Source organism: Hippocampus zosterae, chromosome 19 (assembly GCF_025434085.1).
Source record: "Hippocampus zosterae strain Florida chromosome 19, ASM2543408v3, whole genome shotgun sequence".
In the NCBI taxonomy this organism is placed as follows: domain Eukaryota; kingdom Metazoa; phylum Chordata; class Actinopteri; order Syngnathiformes; family Syngnathidae; genus Hippocampus; species Hippocampus zosterae.
The window spans coordinates 6,557,213-6,571,480 of NC_067469.1; the positions used below are offsets into that span (position 1 = coordinate 6,557,213).

Here is a 14,268-nt window from a genome sequence, read left to right on the forward strand (position 1 = left end):
GCTTATCATGTTATCAGGTTACACGTTGCATGAAAGGGTTGCAACTACTTCTGCTATCGTGTGGAAGAGCCTTTAATGTTTTGTTTTCCTATCACGAGATGTCATGGAGAGATTAAAGCTCCATTATTTGGAGGAAAGAAAATCATTTTCAGACCCTGAAGTGAAATTGGCAACACCGACTGGCGTAGATTTCGCATGACATTTCGGTCCATATTATTGCAGGATGAGAAAGGGCAAGTTTGTGTCTTGTGTACTGTCATCAGTAATCTAATTCAGATTAGATTTGGAAAATTGGATAGAAGATTGTTTATTTGTCACCCATGAAAGAAACAAAGAGGCTTTATTTACTTAATAATGCTGCTGTCAATTTGACCGGGGTCCAAATATGTGTACGGCACGCCGAGCTTAGCGTTTCTGGCCTTGATGTCATCACTGAGGCTCGATAACTCCGCTTGAAACCCCTCCATCATCTGCTTGATTTCGGGCTCTTGGAATCGTTCGTCGGGATACGAACCCAAGAGTACCTGCCGGTATTGCAGAAACAGACACAGGTGCTTGAGGTTCCGAAAATACTCGAAACCAGAGATCACGGAACAGTCCGAGACGTTAACGACGCTCAACTTACGGTATCGGAGTAGTTCAGTGTGAGCACGTACAGAATGCTCGCCGTTATGACCGTCTCGCCAATGTTTGGGAGGGTCTCCAAAATGGTCTCCATGCTGGACTGTCCTTTGGCGGTTGGAGATCGCTTGCGCAACAGTAAGGAACCGTTGGGGACAAACGTCTGGTAATCAAACTAAAATATCAAAAGAAAACATTTTCGGTTTGTTTTTGCAAGAGGTTTCCCTCTGTAGGTCCCGAAAGACTTTTTGAGTCTGATTTTAATGGTTTCACCTGTCCATTATTGACAGCAGCATGCTGAACGGAAACCGTGAAGATCACCATAGTGATGAACTTGACTACTTCCTCAACATCATGGAAGGCCTCTGGACATCCTGTCACCACAAACAAACAAACAAACAAATATACATATATATATTTTTTTAATGTAGTTGCTCTGCACAAATATTGTGTTGGCAAATACAATGGCGTTTAATACCTAAGCGTTTATTCCCTAAAAAGCAGTGAGTGAATATCTCGTGGATCCATCCTTGCAGCTCCGAGTCTTTGACTACTTCGTCGTTTGAACGATAGAAGTGTCCCACCACAGAGTTCACAAATCTGCCAAGTAAAAACAATCTGTCCTTTCACTGGCTTCAAACCATTTATGTCATTTACTTATGATGGTGAAGGAAAACCAAAAATTAACCTGTGGATGATATCCCATAGTTTCAGTCCATCATCTCTGTAGTAGAAGTCGGGGATGGACTCAAGTCCTCGAGCGCGAATGTCGTCCGGTATACAGAGTGAGCTGTATGTGAGCTCATCTTGCGCCCGCCTCATGAGCTCTATCGTCCCATCGAGTCCGAGTGAACTCTAGTCACGTACAGTATAAAACACGCAGGGGTTGGTGTGAGACGTGGAAAAACTGGCAAGCAAATTAACTACCGTACAGTCATTAGTCTGACATGATACACTCTCACCATTGCAAACGATCCAGAAGGTGCCAGCAGGATTTCACGGGCCCCAGCATTGACGTGTAGCATCCACCGGAAGTGCGGGATCAGCAACTACGGAGAAAGGTGAAGAATAGCCCCGTTATTGTCGAAAAGGCACGTTCATTTTGGGTGTACGGTGGTACCTCTACTTATGAAATTAATTGGTTCGGGAAGAAATCTCTTCACAAGAAAAGTTTGTAAGTAGAGACGCGTTTTCCATGTAAATGTCCTAATTCGTTCAAAGCCCTCCCCAAACGTCAGACAAAGATGTTTCCCGAAGCATAAAAATGCATCCAAATATGTAACAAATACAGGTCACTATGAGATTATTGCACAATAAATGGGACTTGTGCATAATGTCAAAAACAACAAAAAAAAGAATAAAAATGGTCATTCAACTCAACTGCATTTATTGGGTTTTTTTGCCCTTTGTAGGCCATGTTCTCTCTCAGAAGTGGTTTTTTACCTTGTAAATGGGATGAATGAAGGGGAAGTTGCGAAAAAGGCTCATGGCCCAGACCTCGGCGATGAGGTGAGTGTTCTTCAGGTGGGTGATTGCCTGGTGAGTCATCATATCTGCATTTTTGACCATTATCTTGGCGAGAAGCCAGTCTGTCTCGGAGTCACTGGGCAGGAAAATCGGGTTGTCCTTCGAGGGTTGTTGATGCACCTATCGAAACGTTGGAGAGCAAAACTGATCGGAAAACAATCGACAATTTGGTTGTCAACTGTGAAATAGGGCGGCCCGGTAGTCCAGTGGTTAGCACGTTGGCTTCACAGTGCAGAGGTACCGGGTTCGATTCCAGCTCCGGCCTCCCTGTGTGGAGTTTGCATGTTCTCCCCGGGTCTGCGTGGGTTTTCTCCGGGTGCTCCGGTTTCCTCCCACACTCCAAAAACATGCGTGGCAGGCTGATTGAACACTCTAAATTGTCCCTAGGTGTGAGTGTGAGCGTGAATGGTTGTTCGTCTCTGTGTGCCCTGCGATTGGCTGGCAACCGATTCAGGGTGTCCCCCGCCTACTGCCCGGAGACAGCTGGGATCGGCTCCAGCAACCCTTGCAACCCTAGTGGGGATCAAGCGGTTCGGAAGATGAACTGTGAAATACCTGTATTGCAATCGGTATGAGTTTTTTCTCAGGGTTCAGGTACAATAGGCAGAGAGGCGCAGGAACCGGCAGACGTTCGCCGTGATAGAGTCTCCCCGGTATTCCGCTCAAAATCTTCTGGTCATAGAGGAACATATTCCCTCTCTGTGTGACAACGAAGGTGATTAAATGGAATGTCCGCCGGGCATCGTCAAAGTACGAAGCGCTCCGTCGATACCTTGAATTCGTTGTGCAGGGGCATGCCGATCTCCAGGTATGGCTTCACCATTTCCTCTGTGACGGGGAAATTTGGAGGAAGCTTCGAACAGCGTTTGATCAAAAGCGGGTTAACGCTATTCAAGAACTGGTACCCATAAAAGTCGTCGTCTTTCCAGTGCTCAAAAAGGTACTCTGACACGGCGGGAAATGAAAACAATCACCAAATCTTTAGATGAGACACTCGGAATAGATTTAATAAGGGCTTCACCTTGACCCTGACCCTACCTGAGATTTCGGACTTCCTGTCGTCAAAGATCATTTTCATGTCTTCAATCGTTTTCCAGCTTTCTTCAGATCCAAGCATCCCCTTACATTTGAGTTCTGCAGTGCTAAAGGATTGAAACTCTTTCACTGACTACTTCTAACTTCGCATCAAAAAGTCGGGACGTCGTGCTAAATCGTTCCAAAGTTACCCTGACAAGAAGGCGGACTGAGATTCTTGAACTCTGGACTTGGACATGCGGATTTCGGCAGGGACGCTTGATGTACTAAACTGGCTGTGGGAAGGTAGTCTTTGATCCTTCGAGGCCCATCTAGCGGAGAATAGCGTGGCGTTTTAGACCGCGCTGAAAAGTCTCCACGCTTGCGCCATTTGGAAGAACTTACTGAAAGTTGCTCTTTTTCGATGCCAGTTCTTTTTTGCGGTGCTCAATCAACAATGGGTGCTCATCTTCAAAAGCCTTTAGGGCTTTAAAAAAAGAAAAGTTGAAATATTTTACTCTGTGAATTCATTTAAAAAAATGAATCATGAGTTTTGATGGAAATATCAACCGAACCTCTTCCTCCTCGCAGCTCCACTACCTCGTCATTGGAGAGCCACTGGTAACACGGGAAAAGCAACGTCTCTCCCTCCGGGGTGGTCACGGCGATTTTTGAGCAGAACCACTCGTCGTCCTTGCGCCAAAACCGCGGGTCTTTCTCCAGCTTCACCAGCAGAAGTTTCCCCAGAGGAGCGCCGGTTTTAACGGTGTATGTCTCGCTCTAGAATTTAAGACATACGGGTAAAAAAAATAGATCGAAAATGTATCGAGTTTCGGATGGTCTAACTCACCGTCCCAATTTTAAAGTCAATGCCCCAGTTATCCAAGTCGGTTCGCTCGCTCTGCCCTTCGCTGCCGAGCAAGGTGACCAGGATGTGATCCAATGTACCGGCGCAGTCCCTCCCACCGGTCGTTACTTCTAGCTTGTACTCCGCCATGGTCGCTCCGTAGCAACTTATTGAAAGGATGTCTTCCAACCCGACCTCTAAATGTGCTCAGGTGGTTATTCCAGAGTTTCCAGTTGTCTTCTGAACCTGAGAACCTTTTTAAAGACTTCCTGCAAAGGACCAAGGGCGTCTCTGTGAGGATTCGGTTCTAATGTCGACAGGTGAGAGAGTACATGCCACGAGTGGAATCACATTTCAGCAAAATCGCACTTGCCACATACCAAAAGCCCTCAACGACCTGCAATTAGCCCTCCGGGGGATAGAGTTTTAAGCAACTAAACTTGTTCAACATGTTTGAGCGTACATCGGCGCGTTGGAGCTGATTTGTGGTTTAGGTGCAGACTGACATCCTTAACTACCCGTCGTACACAAACCGACTCCCTTATATGGTCGTGTTTGACTGCCACAGGTTCTTGTACATTGCATCCATAGTTTTTGGGCTCAAGTATATTTTACTCCTCTGCGAATTCCGACGTAAGGTGCTTGTGAGGCTCCGAGCGTGCAACGTCTTTCTCGGCAGAGTTCCGGCAAATAAAAAGACAGAGCAGAGTTCACGATTAACAGACATGGAGAATTTATTGACCGGCACAGTCCGATGGCCGTAGCAAAGACCAACTGGTCCCGGCGACATCTGTTAAATCGATATGCTGTTTTCGATTTCTTTGGGGTTCAAGTAAGGGTAGGGCAGTCGAAGCTCCTCGTTCCTCTTCACGATGGCGTCGCTGATTGTGGACAATTCTGCTTGAAAATCCTCAATCATCCTCAAGACGGCAGGCTCACTAAAACGTTGGGGATAGTGACCCAGAGGGACCTGGGCGAGACAAAAAGGACAAGTTTAAGGTCTGACAAAAACCCAACGTGGATGTCTTGCTTCAAGAACCGCGGCGATAGACTTACAAAGTCATCATACTTCTCGCTGAGGAACCAATGAAGAGACGCGGCGAGCGAGCCAAAGGATTTGTTGGGCAGAGTCGTCAGTATGTCCTCCATGCTCGCATTTCCCTTGGCAGTGGGCGGAGCCAGATGGAGTAACAACGGACCATTGGGGATCCAAGTTAGATAATCCATCTGTAGGGAACAAAGAAAATGTCCATTTTTGGGACAGAGCGAATCCAACTTCCATCTTTTGGTCTTCACCTGCCCCGAGTTCAACGACGCATGTCGCGCCGACACGGTGAAGATCAACATCGTGACGTACTTGATCAGCTCCTCCACATTTTGAAGGCTTGACGGAAAACCTGCAAAAGATCCACAGACACCCGCAAGTAGTCCACTTTTTTTTAAAACCAAATTTCAATCCCGAGATTGACGCAATACCTGAAGCGGCATTCCCCAGGAACCCATAGTTGAAGATCTCGTCGACCCATTGCTGAAGCTCCGAATCCGCAGACACTTCACTGTCCAGCGGATAATAGTACGCCACCACTGCCGTGACAAAACTGGGCGAGGAAGTGCGACGAAATGAGAAAGTACCAAGACGTGCAATGTCCAAAATGGCTCCATAGAGTCTTTTTGATTCACAACATTGAGCAGCAAGCAGCAAGCGGAACTCACCTGTGAATGACATTCCACATCCTCAACGCATCATCTCTGTAATAAAAGTTCGGGACGGACTCCAGACCTCTGGCAGCGATGTCGTCCGGAGCGCAGAGCGACGCGTAGCTCAACTGGACAAGCGCCCTTCTCATGAGCGGCACTTGTCCTTCCGCAGAAATTGAAGACTTGAATCAAAATAAGACAGCGATTGGTCGATCGCTTGTTCCAAGGAGACGTTGCTAATCAAACACCAAACGAAAAATTTCCCCGCATACGTTATCGAAGAATCTCCCCGGGCCGTAGAGAAGAGCGCGAGCGACCGTGTTCGCAAAGAGGGTGCTTCGATGATGCGGGATCAAGAGCTGGAAGACATTTGATATCAGCGGCATCCGTCCCGCTTTTGGGGGGGGGAAAAATCGCTTTGTTACCCGCCTTGCGTTTACCTTGTGCAGCGGGTGGATCACGGGCAGGTTGCGAAGCGTCGCCATTGCAAAAACCTCCGCGACTAAATGAGTGTTGTGCAAATGGCTGACGAGCAAGCCGTGCAAGGTGTCGACATGCCTCACGTGCAGTTTCGCCAGCAGCCAGTCCGCTTCGGAATCGCTGGGCAGAAAAATCGGATTGTCCTGGGAGGGCTGCTGGCCAAGCTGTGGGGAGGGAGAGGATTTTTTTTTAATGCTTAAAAAGCCAATTTGTTTATATATGCAGCCAATTAAGGAAAATAAAGCAGACCTGAATGGCGAGGGGGCGTAATTTCTTTTCATCAGTCATGTAAAGTAGGCAGAGCGCAGCAGTCAGAGGAACCCGTTTACCATCCAAAACCGTTGTTGGCAGACCTTCCATGATTTTGTAGTCAATAATAAATATGTTGCCATTCTGGAAAAGCCCGGAGGATTAAAAAAGAAAAACTGTTGGGAAGACATTCAAATATTCGCAAGAGGTCAAATTTTGGGTTCATCTTGAACCAAGTAGTGAATTTTAAGTCGCACGGGATCATAAGTCATGCCACGACTGATTGGTTGGCTACCTCCATCTCTTTGTTCAGAGTGGTCCCCTCGGCCAAAAAGGGCTTCACCATTTCATCTGTGACCGGGAAGTTGGGCGGCAGCTTCGAGCAGCGTCGGATCATGTAAGGGTTGACGCCGTTGAGGAACTGGTACGCAAAAAAGTCGTCGTTCTTCCAGAGCTGAGATACTTTTTCTGGAGAGAGTTCATACTTTTATTTGATTTATTATTTTTTTTTTTCAGCGAAGGCAGTACCTGCAAGGGTTGATTTTGACACATTCTTCATGTCCTCAAAGTTCTCCCAGCGTGCCGTACTATGCAGTATGCCCGCCTCTGTGAGTGCATCCCTTTTGAGTAAAATACATGAAAAATTTATTCGCATTCAAGGTGTCCCCACATGAATTTGAGACACAGACAAGTTTCTCCACTCACACCAACTTTCGCCTATACGCAAAATGCTTGGCTTTGGAGAATGACAAGCGGTCTTCTGCTAGGAGTGACTTTGGCTCTGTGACGTTGAAGACAAAAGCCATTCCTTCAGCATACTCATCCCATCTGATGGCACCAAAAAAAAAAAAAAGTCAACATCGTTCAACAAGTAAGCTGACTAAAAGAGGGTCTCGCTCACTTGTATGTCAACTTCTGTTGGACTAATTCCCTTTTCCGTTGGTCTTGGAGTCGTGGATAAAAGTCCTCAAACGCTTTTGTGGCTGCCAGAGATGAGACATTTTGCAAAAACATTTATCACAGGCAATTGAACTCTTTTCAATTCAATTGAAAAGAGTACCGGAAGCGCCCTCTGCCGGCCGTGAGAAGACTGCACTTATTGGGGAGAGGGAAAAAACGGGCCGAGAATATATTGAAGTCGTTTCACAACCTGTGCCATGTGTAAACAACCTCGAATTCAAAGGTTTAAAAATGAATGATATTTGATGTAGAACGCTAACCTCTTCCTCCTCTCAAAAGCACAAGGTCACCCCTGGACAACCACTTGTAGCAGGGGAAGAATACGTCGTCGTCCTCCGGCGTCCTCACCGCAATCGTGGAGCAAAACCAAGGCTTAGCTTCAGATTCGTGGAAAGGATCTTTCTCCACTTGGAGCAGGAGAAGGAAACCCAACGTGAACGCAGACGTCACCGAAAACGTTCCCACCTGCAGGTGAGAAACGGTGAACCCCTGTGTGTGTGTATATATATTATATATATATTTGTTGGGGGGGGTGCAGGGGAGAGAAACCCCATCTTGTGTTTTGTTTATGCAAAAGTCACAATACTTCGGTAACGACAATAAGCAGAGAATCGATTGAAATGAGTCGAAGCGCTTTTGACAAAATTAGTCCTTTGTTGCCGCCTTGTGGCCATCATATGAACTGCAAAGGTCTTGTGACATTTACAATTGAATGAATTTGACCTTTACACTTTGGAACGCGCATACCAAACTGTTCAATCTTTCAGTTCAACTAATTGATTGTTCACCGACGTGCATTCAAAAAAAATTCAGGAGGTCAAATAAGGTACACCTGTAAAGTGTATTTTAGCTTCATCCTGAAGCCAAAATGTCCCCTCCACCCTTTTGAGAGCAGGTTGCGGTATGACATAACATACCTTTTCGGTTTCATTCACCGGGCCGACGCCGGTCAACTGCGTGCAGTTGGACCGACCCTGCGCACCCAGCAGCGTGACATAGACGTTGTCAAAACCACCGGCGTGCAACATGTCACCCGTTGTCACGGTCAGCGTGTACTCCGCCATTTTACTATGATAGAGATCAATACACCCTGCAAGTAAAACAACTTTTTTGGGAGGGGCGCCACACGGCTCTGCTTCTCATCACACGCGGGCGCAATCGGTTCCGCGCGAGTAAGCAGATGAGGACACGGAAGCTTTTAAGTGCATGATTCAGCCCATAATAAGCAGATCCAGGTGTGCGCCATTGACTCAATGAGTGAGGTCTTTCCTCACCGAAAGTTACACACAAGTTCAGGGAAGAGATTTAGTTTCAGTTGCAGTTACAGGTGAGTTAAGCATGCCAAAAAAATATGTAATTTTATGGGACGGGGGTCGGGGGGGGGGGGGGGGGGGTATTGTGAATTTGTGGTCTAAACTTGCCGACCAAATGAGATCGCCCACAATGTGAAAAAGTCGATTTATTTGACTCAACTGCCCATGAATGCGATACAAATGCAGTTGCTGCAATCATTCTGAAAACTAAATCACAACACGGCCCACATGGGGTAACATTCAATCGGTGAGACCAACATTCGTCGCACACAGTACTGTCGACATCTATGATAAACGGATTTACTTGCGCCATGCGGAAAATAGATAGTATTATTGCACAATCGGGCAGAATTTTTTATTGCAAATAAACAAGTCACTCATGTTGGCAGGAAGGTGTTCTTTCATTAAGGCAATAAAGTGTGCAACAACAAAAAAATAGGGATAGTTCTGGTGATTTTTTTTTTCAAAGTGATTTTTATCTTGATAGTTCTACTGGGATTAATGGAGGACAAGAAGCACACGACAATCATTGTGTTATGATCATTTCATGTCCTCCCCCATTGCTTTCGGAGTGCTTTTTCAGCCGGAGTGCTTCGATCGCCTCCTAACAATCTTCTGGCCATCGATGTTTTCGGAGCTTGGTCAAGTTCTCCTGCCCCAAGCCCATAGCAGGGAGGGGCACCGGCTTGCTCCGATACGCCACCGTGTTGTACTGGCACTTCTTCAGGTGGTTTGACATGCTGGGGACGTCGGTGAACCCCCACTTCAGCACCGGGCTGAATGCGGTGCTGAACCGCCACACCTGTAGTCAAACAAAAAAAAAAAAGAATAAATAACTAACTGATTCTTCATACGCATGTTAGGTTCGTTAAAGATTCGAAATCACGGGTGTCAAAGTCAAGGCCCGGGGGCCAGATCTGGCCCGCCACATCATTTTATATGGCCTGCAAGAGCAAATCAAGCATGTCAATTTATAAAGTCTGAAGCAAAATTTCAAATTGTCAGATGTAAGTCACAATAACAGTCATTATTCTTGACTTGTGATTAATTCATTCAGTACCAGCCAATATTCTAGACCAAGTCTAAAAAGACGTTTAAATACGTCTTTGGGAGTGAATGGGTTAACTAGTTATCCATCAATTTGTCGTGCGCTGTGTATGTAATATGTGGAGGTGATGAAACATTTTTATGGCTTCCCAAAATTCATAACGCCCCTCCAAGGGAAAAACCGTAACTACAATGTTACAATGTGCCGCTCGATGACATCACGGCTGCGATGGGTTCGAGGCGTTGGGTTTTTGAGAAGCGCTTCCCATCGGCGAGCGCTTGCGTGGAGTTCAACTCACTTTGTGCTTAACCTGCCACGATACCCTCCTGTGACCGCCGGCGCTTTGCCTCCTTTCCCACTGCAGCTCCACGATACCTCTGGTGTGGAGGAGACTGGAGCACACCTCCCTCATGGTCCGCGACACCAAAGACAGTTGGCACAGGCTGAAGCTGTCCAGGTAGCCCGCGATGTGCCACAGAATCTCGGTGGGTAGTTCGCTGAAGCGGTCCGACTGTGAATCGCCGGAGAGTTTGGCCCCGGGATGAGGCTGCACTCCGAAGGACCGAAGGAGCCTGCTGTGGACCACCTGGGCCCCCGGCGACGTGGGGTAAAACCTCCGCTGGGAGAAGGTGCAGCCGTAAAAAGCCAGCGGGCAGCGGTGCTCCATCCAGCCGTTGAGCCCGGCGTGAACGTCGCCGTGGACGTTGGTGAAATGGGAGGAGAACTCATCCCGGCGGAAGGACTGAGCGCACACGAAGGGGAACATGTGCTGGTAGCGGGCGTTGTTGGGGATGGAGTAGTTATGCGGGAGCGCCTCGCCCTCCAGCGGTTCCGGAACGAGGCCGAGGCGGAGCGTATGGAAGGGGCTGGGGCAAGGGATCTGCGGGGACGCGTGGTCGCAGGCGGACGCCGACGCCATGTCGCCGACCCTCGTGTTCGTGACCAGCACGGCCGCCGGGATGGGGAACGTCTGCGTGCCCGAGTGGGCGCGGCGGTCGTCCACGCGGAGGGGATCCGAGATCCTTCTGTACTCTCTTGACTCCTCCAGGCAGAAGATCAGGGCGGCTGTGATCAGGTCGATTTCGCCGAGCCCGACGGGATCGTCGTCCTGTTCCAGATCTGAGGTGTCAACTGCTTTGTCCTCTGTCTCGGTTTCTACTGGACTCTGGCCACTGGGGAGGGGCCACTTTTCTGGCTTATGGTTTGGTTTGTCTTGGGCCGCCACATGAGGGGACAGACCCGCTTCCTGAGGAGCAACCAAGTCTTTCCGTGCAACTACCTCCAGACAGCCATTCATGAACAAACTTTTTTCTTCTTCCGTGGTTTGTCCGTTCTGGAAGTGCACCGGTCTGGGGGTCTGCTGATCGGCTTCTACTCCCAGCGCTCCAGCAAGGCTATTGGCTGAGTGAGCAATGCTAACCAGGTCCGATACATCGGCGATGTTCCTCGGCGGCGCTTCCTTACCGTTGTGCGAATCCCGAGAAGGAACCAAGTCCTCTTCTGCGACCATCTCCAGGCAGCCATTCGTTAATGAACTCATTTCTTCCTTAGCCGCCCACGCGCTTCGTCCCTTTTCAAGCCGCACGAGTCCGCCCAGTCTGCTTCCCTGCATTGCGGCTTCCGCTCTCGCGCCATCGACACGGCCGTCGGATGAGTTTGCGCGGCTCACCAGCTCCAGAGCGCTGGCTAAGGTCCTCGTGGTCTCCAGAGTGGCCTCGTACAGTTTGCCGTAGTGCTGCTCGTTCAGTCCGTTGATACCGTTGGCGATTCGCTCTTTCGCCGTCGCCGCTCGCAACTCGGACAAGCCTGACTCCGTCTCTTTGGGAATCTCACCCGTAGGGTCTGGCGAGCCCGTCCGGACGGTCGGCGGGACGGCAATCAACCTGAGCGACTCCAGCATGGTGCACTGATCCTGGAGGGCGAGGGCCATGTCGAGCTGCTCCACTTCCTCCACACCGCGACTCAAGCGGTCGTACGACGAGTAGTCAGTGCAGCTGACTGGCCAGCGGTTCCACTCCATGGTGCAGCGCACCACCCCGGCCGGACACACTTCCAAGTGGGCCGACATTTGGTTGCGCGTCATGGCGGCGGGGCAGCCGTAGGCGCTGTTCAGGCACGGCACCCGCAGCAGCGAGCACAGGAAGTGGTGCTCATCGGCTTTGCACGTGTGAAACACTGCGCCGCACATTAGAGGGCAGCTGGTGAGTTGGCAGGAAACGCCTGGCAGAGGTCTGACCGCGCATCTTAGGTTGACACAGGACATGCAGTGAGCATGTTCCTCGGCCATTTTGACCTGCCCAATAAGGGGACAAAGCAAACATTACACCATTCGGTCAGCTATTTTCTAAAATGCTTTTCCTCAGCTTGTTACCGGTACCAGCTATCGACATTGAAAGGCTGCGCCTCATGCCAAACCTCCAACAGTGCAAACGTCTTTTGTACTTTACAAAAGCAAAGGGCTGTGAAATTTCATCTTCAACTCTTTTTCAAAGTTCATCAAGCCATGAGCATTGTATTAAATAAAACAACGAGCTCACTGATCCCATCTATTCGACAAATATTTATTGGCACAATTTTTTTTTCATTGTGCCATATTATCAAAGTAGTTATTGTATAGAAATAGCTTTTCTGTATTTACATATACACATACATTACATATTACATACTCTATATTACATTTTATGCAATACTTTTACTTATTTGCAGGAGTTAAATTAGTACTTATGCTTTAACCAGTCTCTTACTTTAACCAGTCTTTTTTTTCCTCCACAGTTTTTGCCACCGCTGACCACAGTGCAACAGCCAAGGTATCAAAACTGCACTGTACTTAACATCACTTAAATTCACCACTTTGTTTAAATCACCTCCAACTTTTGCTACCTGTCCGTTCAATGAAGCATACGGTTCGTTTGATAGAACCGGTCGCAGCATCATCGCTGTCAGTCTAAACTCCGAACGTGTTTGGATGACTTTAGTCGGTGATCTCTATTTAACATGAGCGGTGATGCTAACCTTGGCTAAAAACAATAGCATTGTCGGAAGTTTCGCTGGCCACTTCTTCAAGCTGTAGCGATAAATAACAAAAAAAAAAACAAGACGTACAAGCAAAGTGGGCACCTTCTCACCTTTTCCTTTAAGAAGCTGTGCGTTAGAACGGACAGCAAAAATAATGCAGCGGCGCGAGTAGTTTATGAAGGATGAGTTCACATCCGTGTGTCGACTTCCTCCACCCGATCCAAGGAGGTCACGTGACCAACAGTCATACTCCTGAGCCTGGCAGCTCAGAGCCAGCAAAATCGCAACTACGCTCGATACTATGGCGTGTTTTTGAAACCTATTTGACCACAAATGAAATTCCGCCTGTTCGTGATAGCTGATAACTGTGAAAGACCTCCGTCACAGTCTATTGTCGTTGTGCGGTTGATTTGAGCGCCACATTGATAGCCTCGGCCAGCTATACTTGCACGTCAACAGAGGCGCCATGTTTGTCAGGGCAAAGTGCCATTCGCTTGCGAGAACCATTTGAGCATAATAACTTTTATCTCGTGGTTTTAATTCATGTGAGTACAGTATAATCACATTTATATTGTGGGTTTAATGTGTGTGCGCGTGTGTGGCTTGAAATGCATGTAGATTAAATGAGTAGTACAGTAATAGATGTCACGTTACTGTACACCAAATTCATTTGATTTCCTTGACCCAAACTACAAAAATCTGATTTACAGTATTTCACTCACTAAAAAGAGTATAATTTTTAAGGAATAGTATAGTATAGTATAATATACCACACCAAAAAGTGCCAAACGATGAGACAATTACAAAAAAAATCTTGTTTCGTTTTCGTTTGATTTCATTTTTAAACTAATACCAGTGAGGTAGTCGTAGACCGTCTCGTTTACTTGAATAGTTCCCCATTGTCTTCTAATTGGTGCGATGCGCCGGTTTTATGGTCTGCAATGCCCTGTAGTACACACACGAGGTCAGTGTTGCGCCGGCTTGGATCCCAAAATGCAAAAAGAGGCCATTTGGATGGATTTGAGAAAGCTGTCATTCCTATGGATGAACGCTGGGTGACGCAATGAGACTGTGATCTGCTGTCCATGGTGCTGAAACCCAGTTGACGTCCTTCCACCTCAGATCTGTCCCCATTCAAACCCTTCAATTTAAATTTACGCTCACGCTGTTTTCTGCAGACGTCATTAATATTTCTGAAAGTGTATTTGTTTGGTTAATAACAATGACGAAACTGTCATGTGTTTGGATTTTGTCGGTTTTTTTACCTGCGTGTGAGGCTAATGCTCTGGGCGAGAGACCTCAGTAGAGAAAGGGATCTGTGAGAGAAGACGGAAGCAGCCAGTCAGAGAGATTTTTGAGGGATATAGAGAGTTAGTCGGGGAGGGGGGGAGAAAGACTGAGGAGAGAGCTACCGCCCGTGAGAGAGAGAGAGATGGGGAAATAGGGAGTCAGATAGTGAGAATCTGAAAGAGTCATAGTGTCAGAAAGAATGCTTG

At 47.7% G+C, this 14,268-nt stretch overlaps 3 protein-coding genes and 2 long non-coding RNA genes across 5 annotated transcripts; 2 read left to right on the forward strand and 3 right to left on the reverse strand.

Moving 5' to 3' along the window:
- Positions 1-282: 282 nt before the first annotated feature.
- Positions 283-4,362, reverse strand: LOC127592596 (hydroperoxide isomerase ALOXE3-like). The gene is made up of 14 exons (XM_052053490.1): positions 4,013-4,362; positions 3,738-3,942; positions 3,568-3,649; positions 3,375-3,494; positions 3,187-3,290; positions 2,921-3,093; positions 2,704-2,847; positions 2,065-2,268; positions 1,584-1,670; positions 1,310-1,476; positions 1,100-1,221; positions 895-995; positions 626-796; positions 283-524 (listed from the first exon to the last, which is right to left on the reverse strand). Exons 1-14 carry the CDS (start codon positions 4,157-4,159, stop codon positions 345-347), a joined length of 2,007 nt encoding a protein of 668 aa, XP_051909450.1. The 5' UTR covers positions 4,160-4,362; the 3' UTR covers positions 283-344.
- A 410-nt stretch (positions 4,363-4,772) lies between these two features.
- On the reverse strand, positions 4,773-8,560 carry LOC127592279 (polyunsaturated fatty acid lipoxygenase ALOX8-like). The gene is made up of 14 exons (XM_052052895.1): positions 8,314-8,560; positions 7,657-7,861; positions 7,338-7,419; positions 7,142-7,264; positions 6,965-7,056; positions 6,732-6,904; positions 6,437-6,580; positions 6,148-6,351; positions 5,980-6,066; positions 5,723-5,889; positions 5,486-5,607; positions 5,306-5,406; positions 5,066-5,236; positions 4,773-4,979 (listed from the first exon to the last, which is right to left on the reverse strand). The coding sequence occupies exons 1-14, from the start codon at positions 8,458-8,460 to the stop codon at positions 4,803-4,805; spliced, it is 1,995 nt and encodes a 664-aa protein (XP_051908855.1). The 5' UTR covers positions 8,461-8,560; the 3' UTR covers positions 4,773-4,802.
- Positions 6,747-10,273, forward strand: LOC127592290 (uncharacterized). The gene is made up of 4 exons (XR_007960100.1): positions 6,747-6,860; positions 6,953-7,044; positions 7,676-7,867; positions 10,122-10,273. It is a non-coding gene; the product is annotated as an uncharacterized LOC127592290 (long non-coding RNA).
- Positions 8,841-13,228, reverse strand: LOC127592278 (F-box only protein 30-like). Its single transcript, XM_052052894.1, has 3 exons — positions 12,883-13,228; positions 10,056-12,050; positions 8,841-9,511 (listed from the first exon to the last, which is right to left on the reverse strand). The coding sequence occupies exons 2-3, from the start codon at positions 12,042-12,044 to the stop codon at positions 9,314-9,316; spliced, it is 2,187 nt and encodes a 728-aa protein (XP_051908854.1). The 5' UTR covers positions 12,045-12,050; positions 12,883-13,228; the 3' UTR covers positions 8,841-9,313.
- LOC127592291 (uncharacterized) lies at positions 11,811-12,820 on the forward strand. The gene is made up of 2 exons (XR_007960101.1): positions 11,811-11,958; positions 12,530-12,820. It is a non-coding gene; the product is annotated as an uncharacterized LOC127592291 (long non-coding RNA).
- Positions 13,229-14,268: the final 1,040 nt, after the last annotated feature.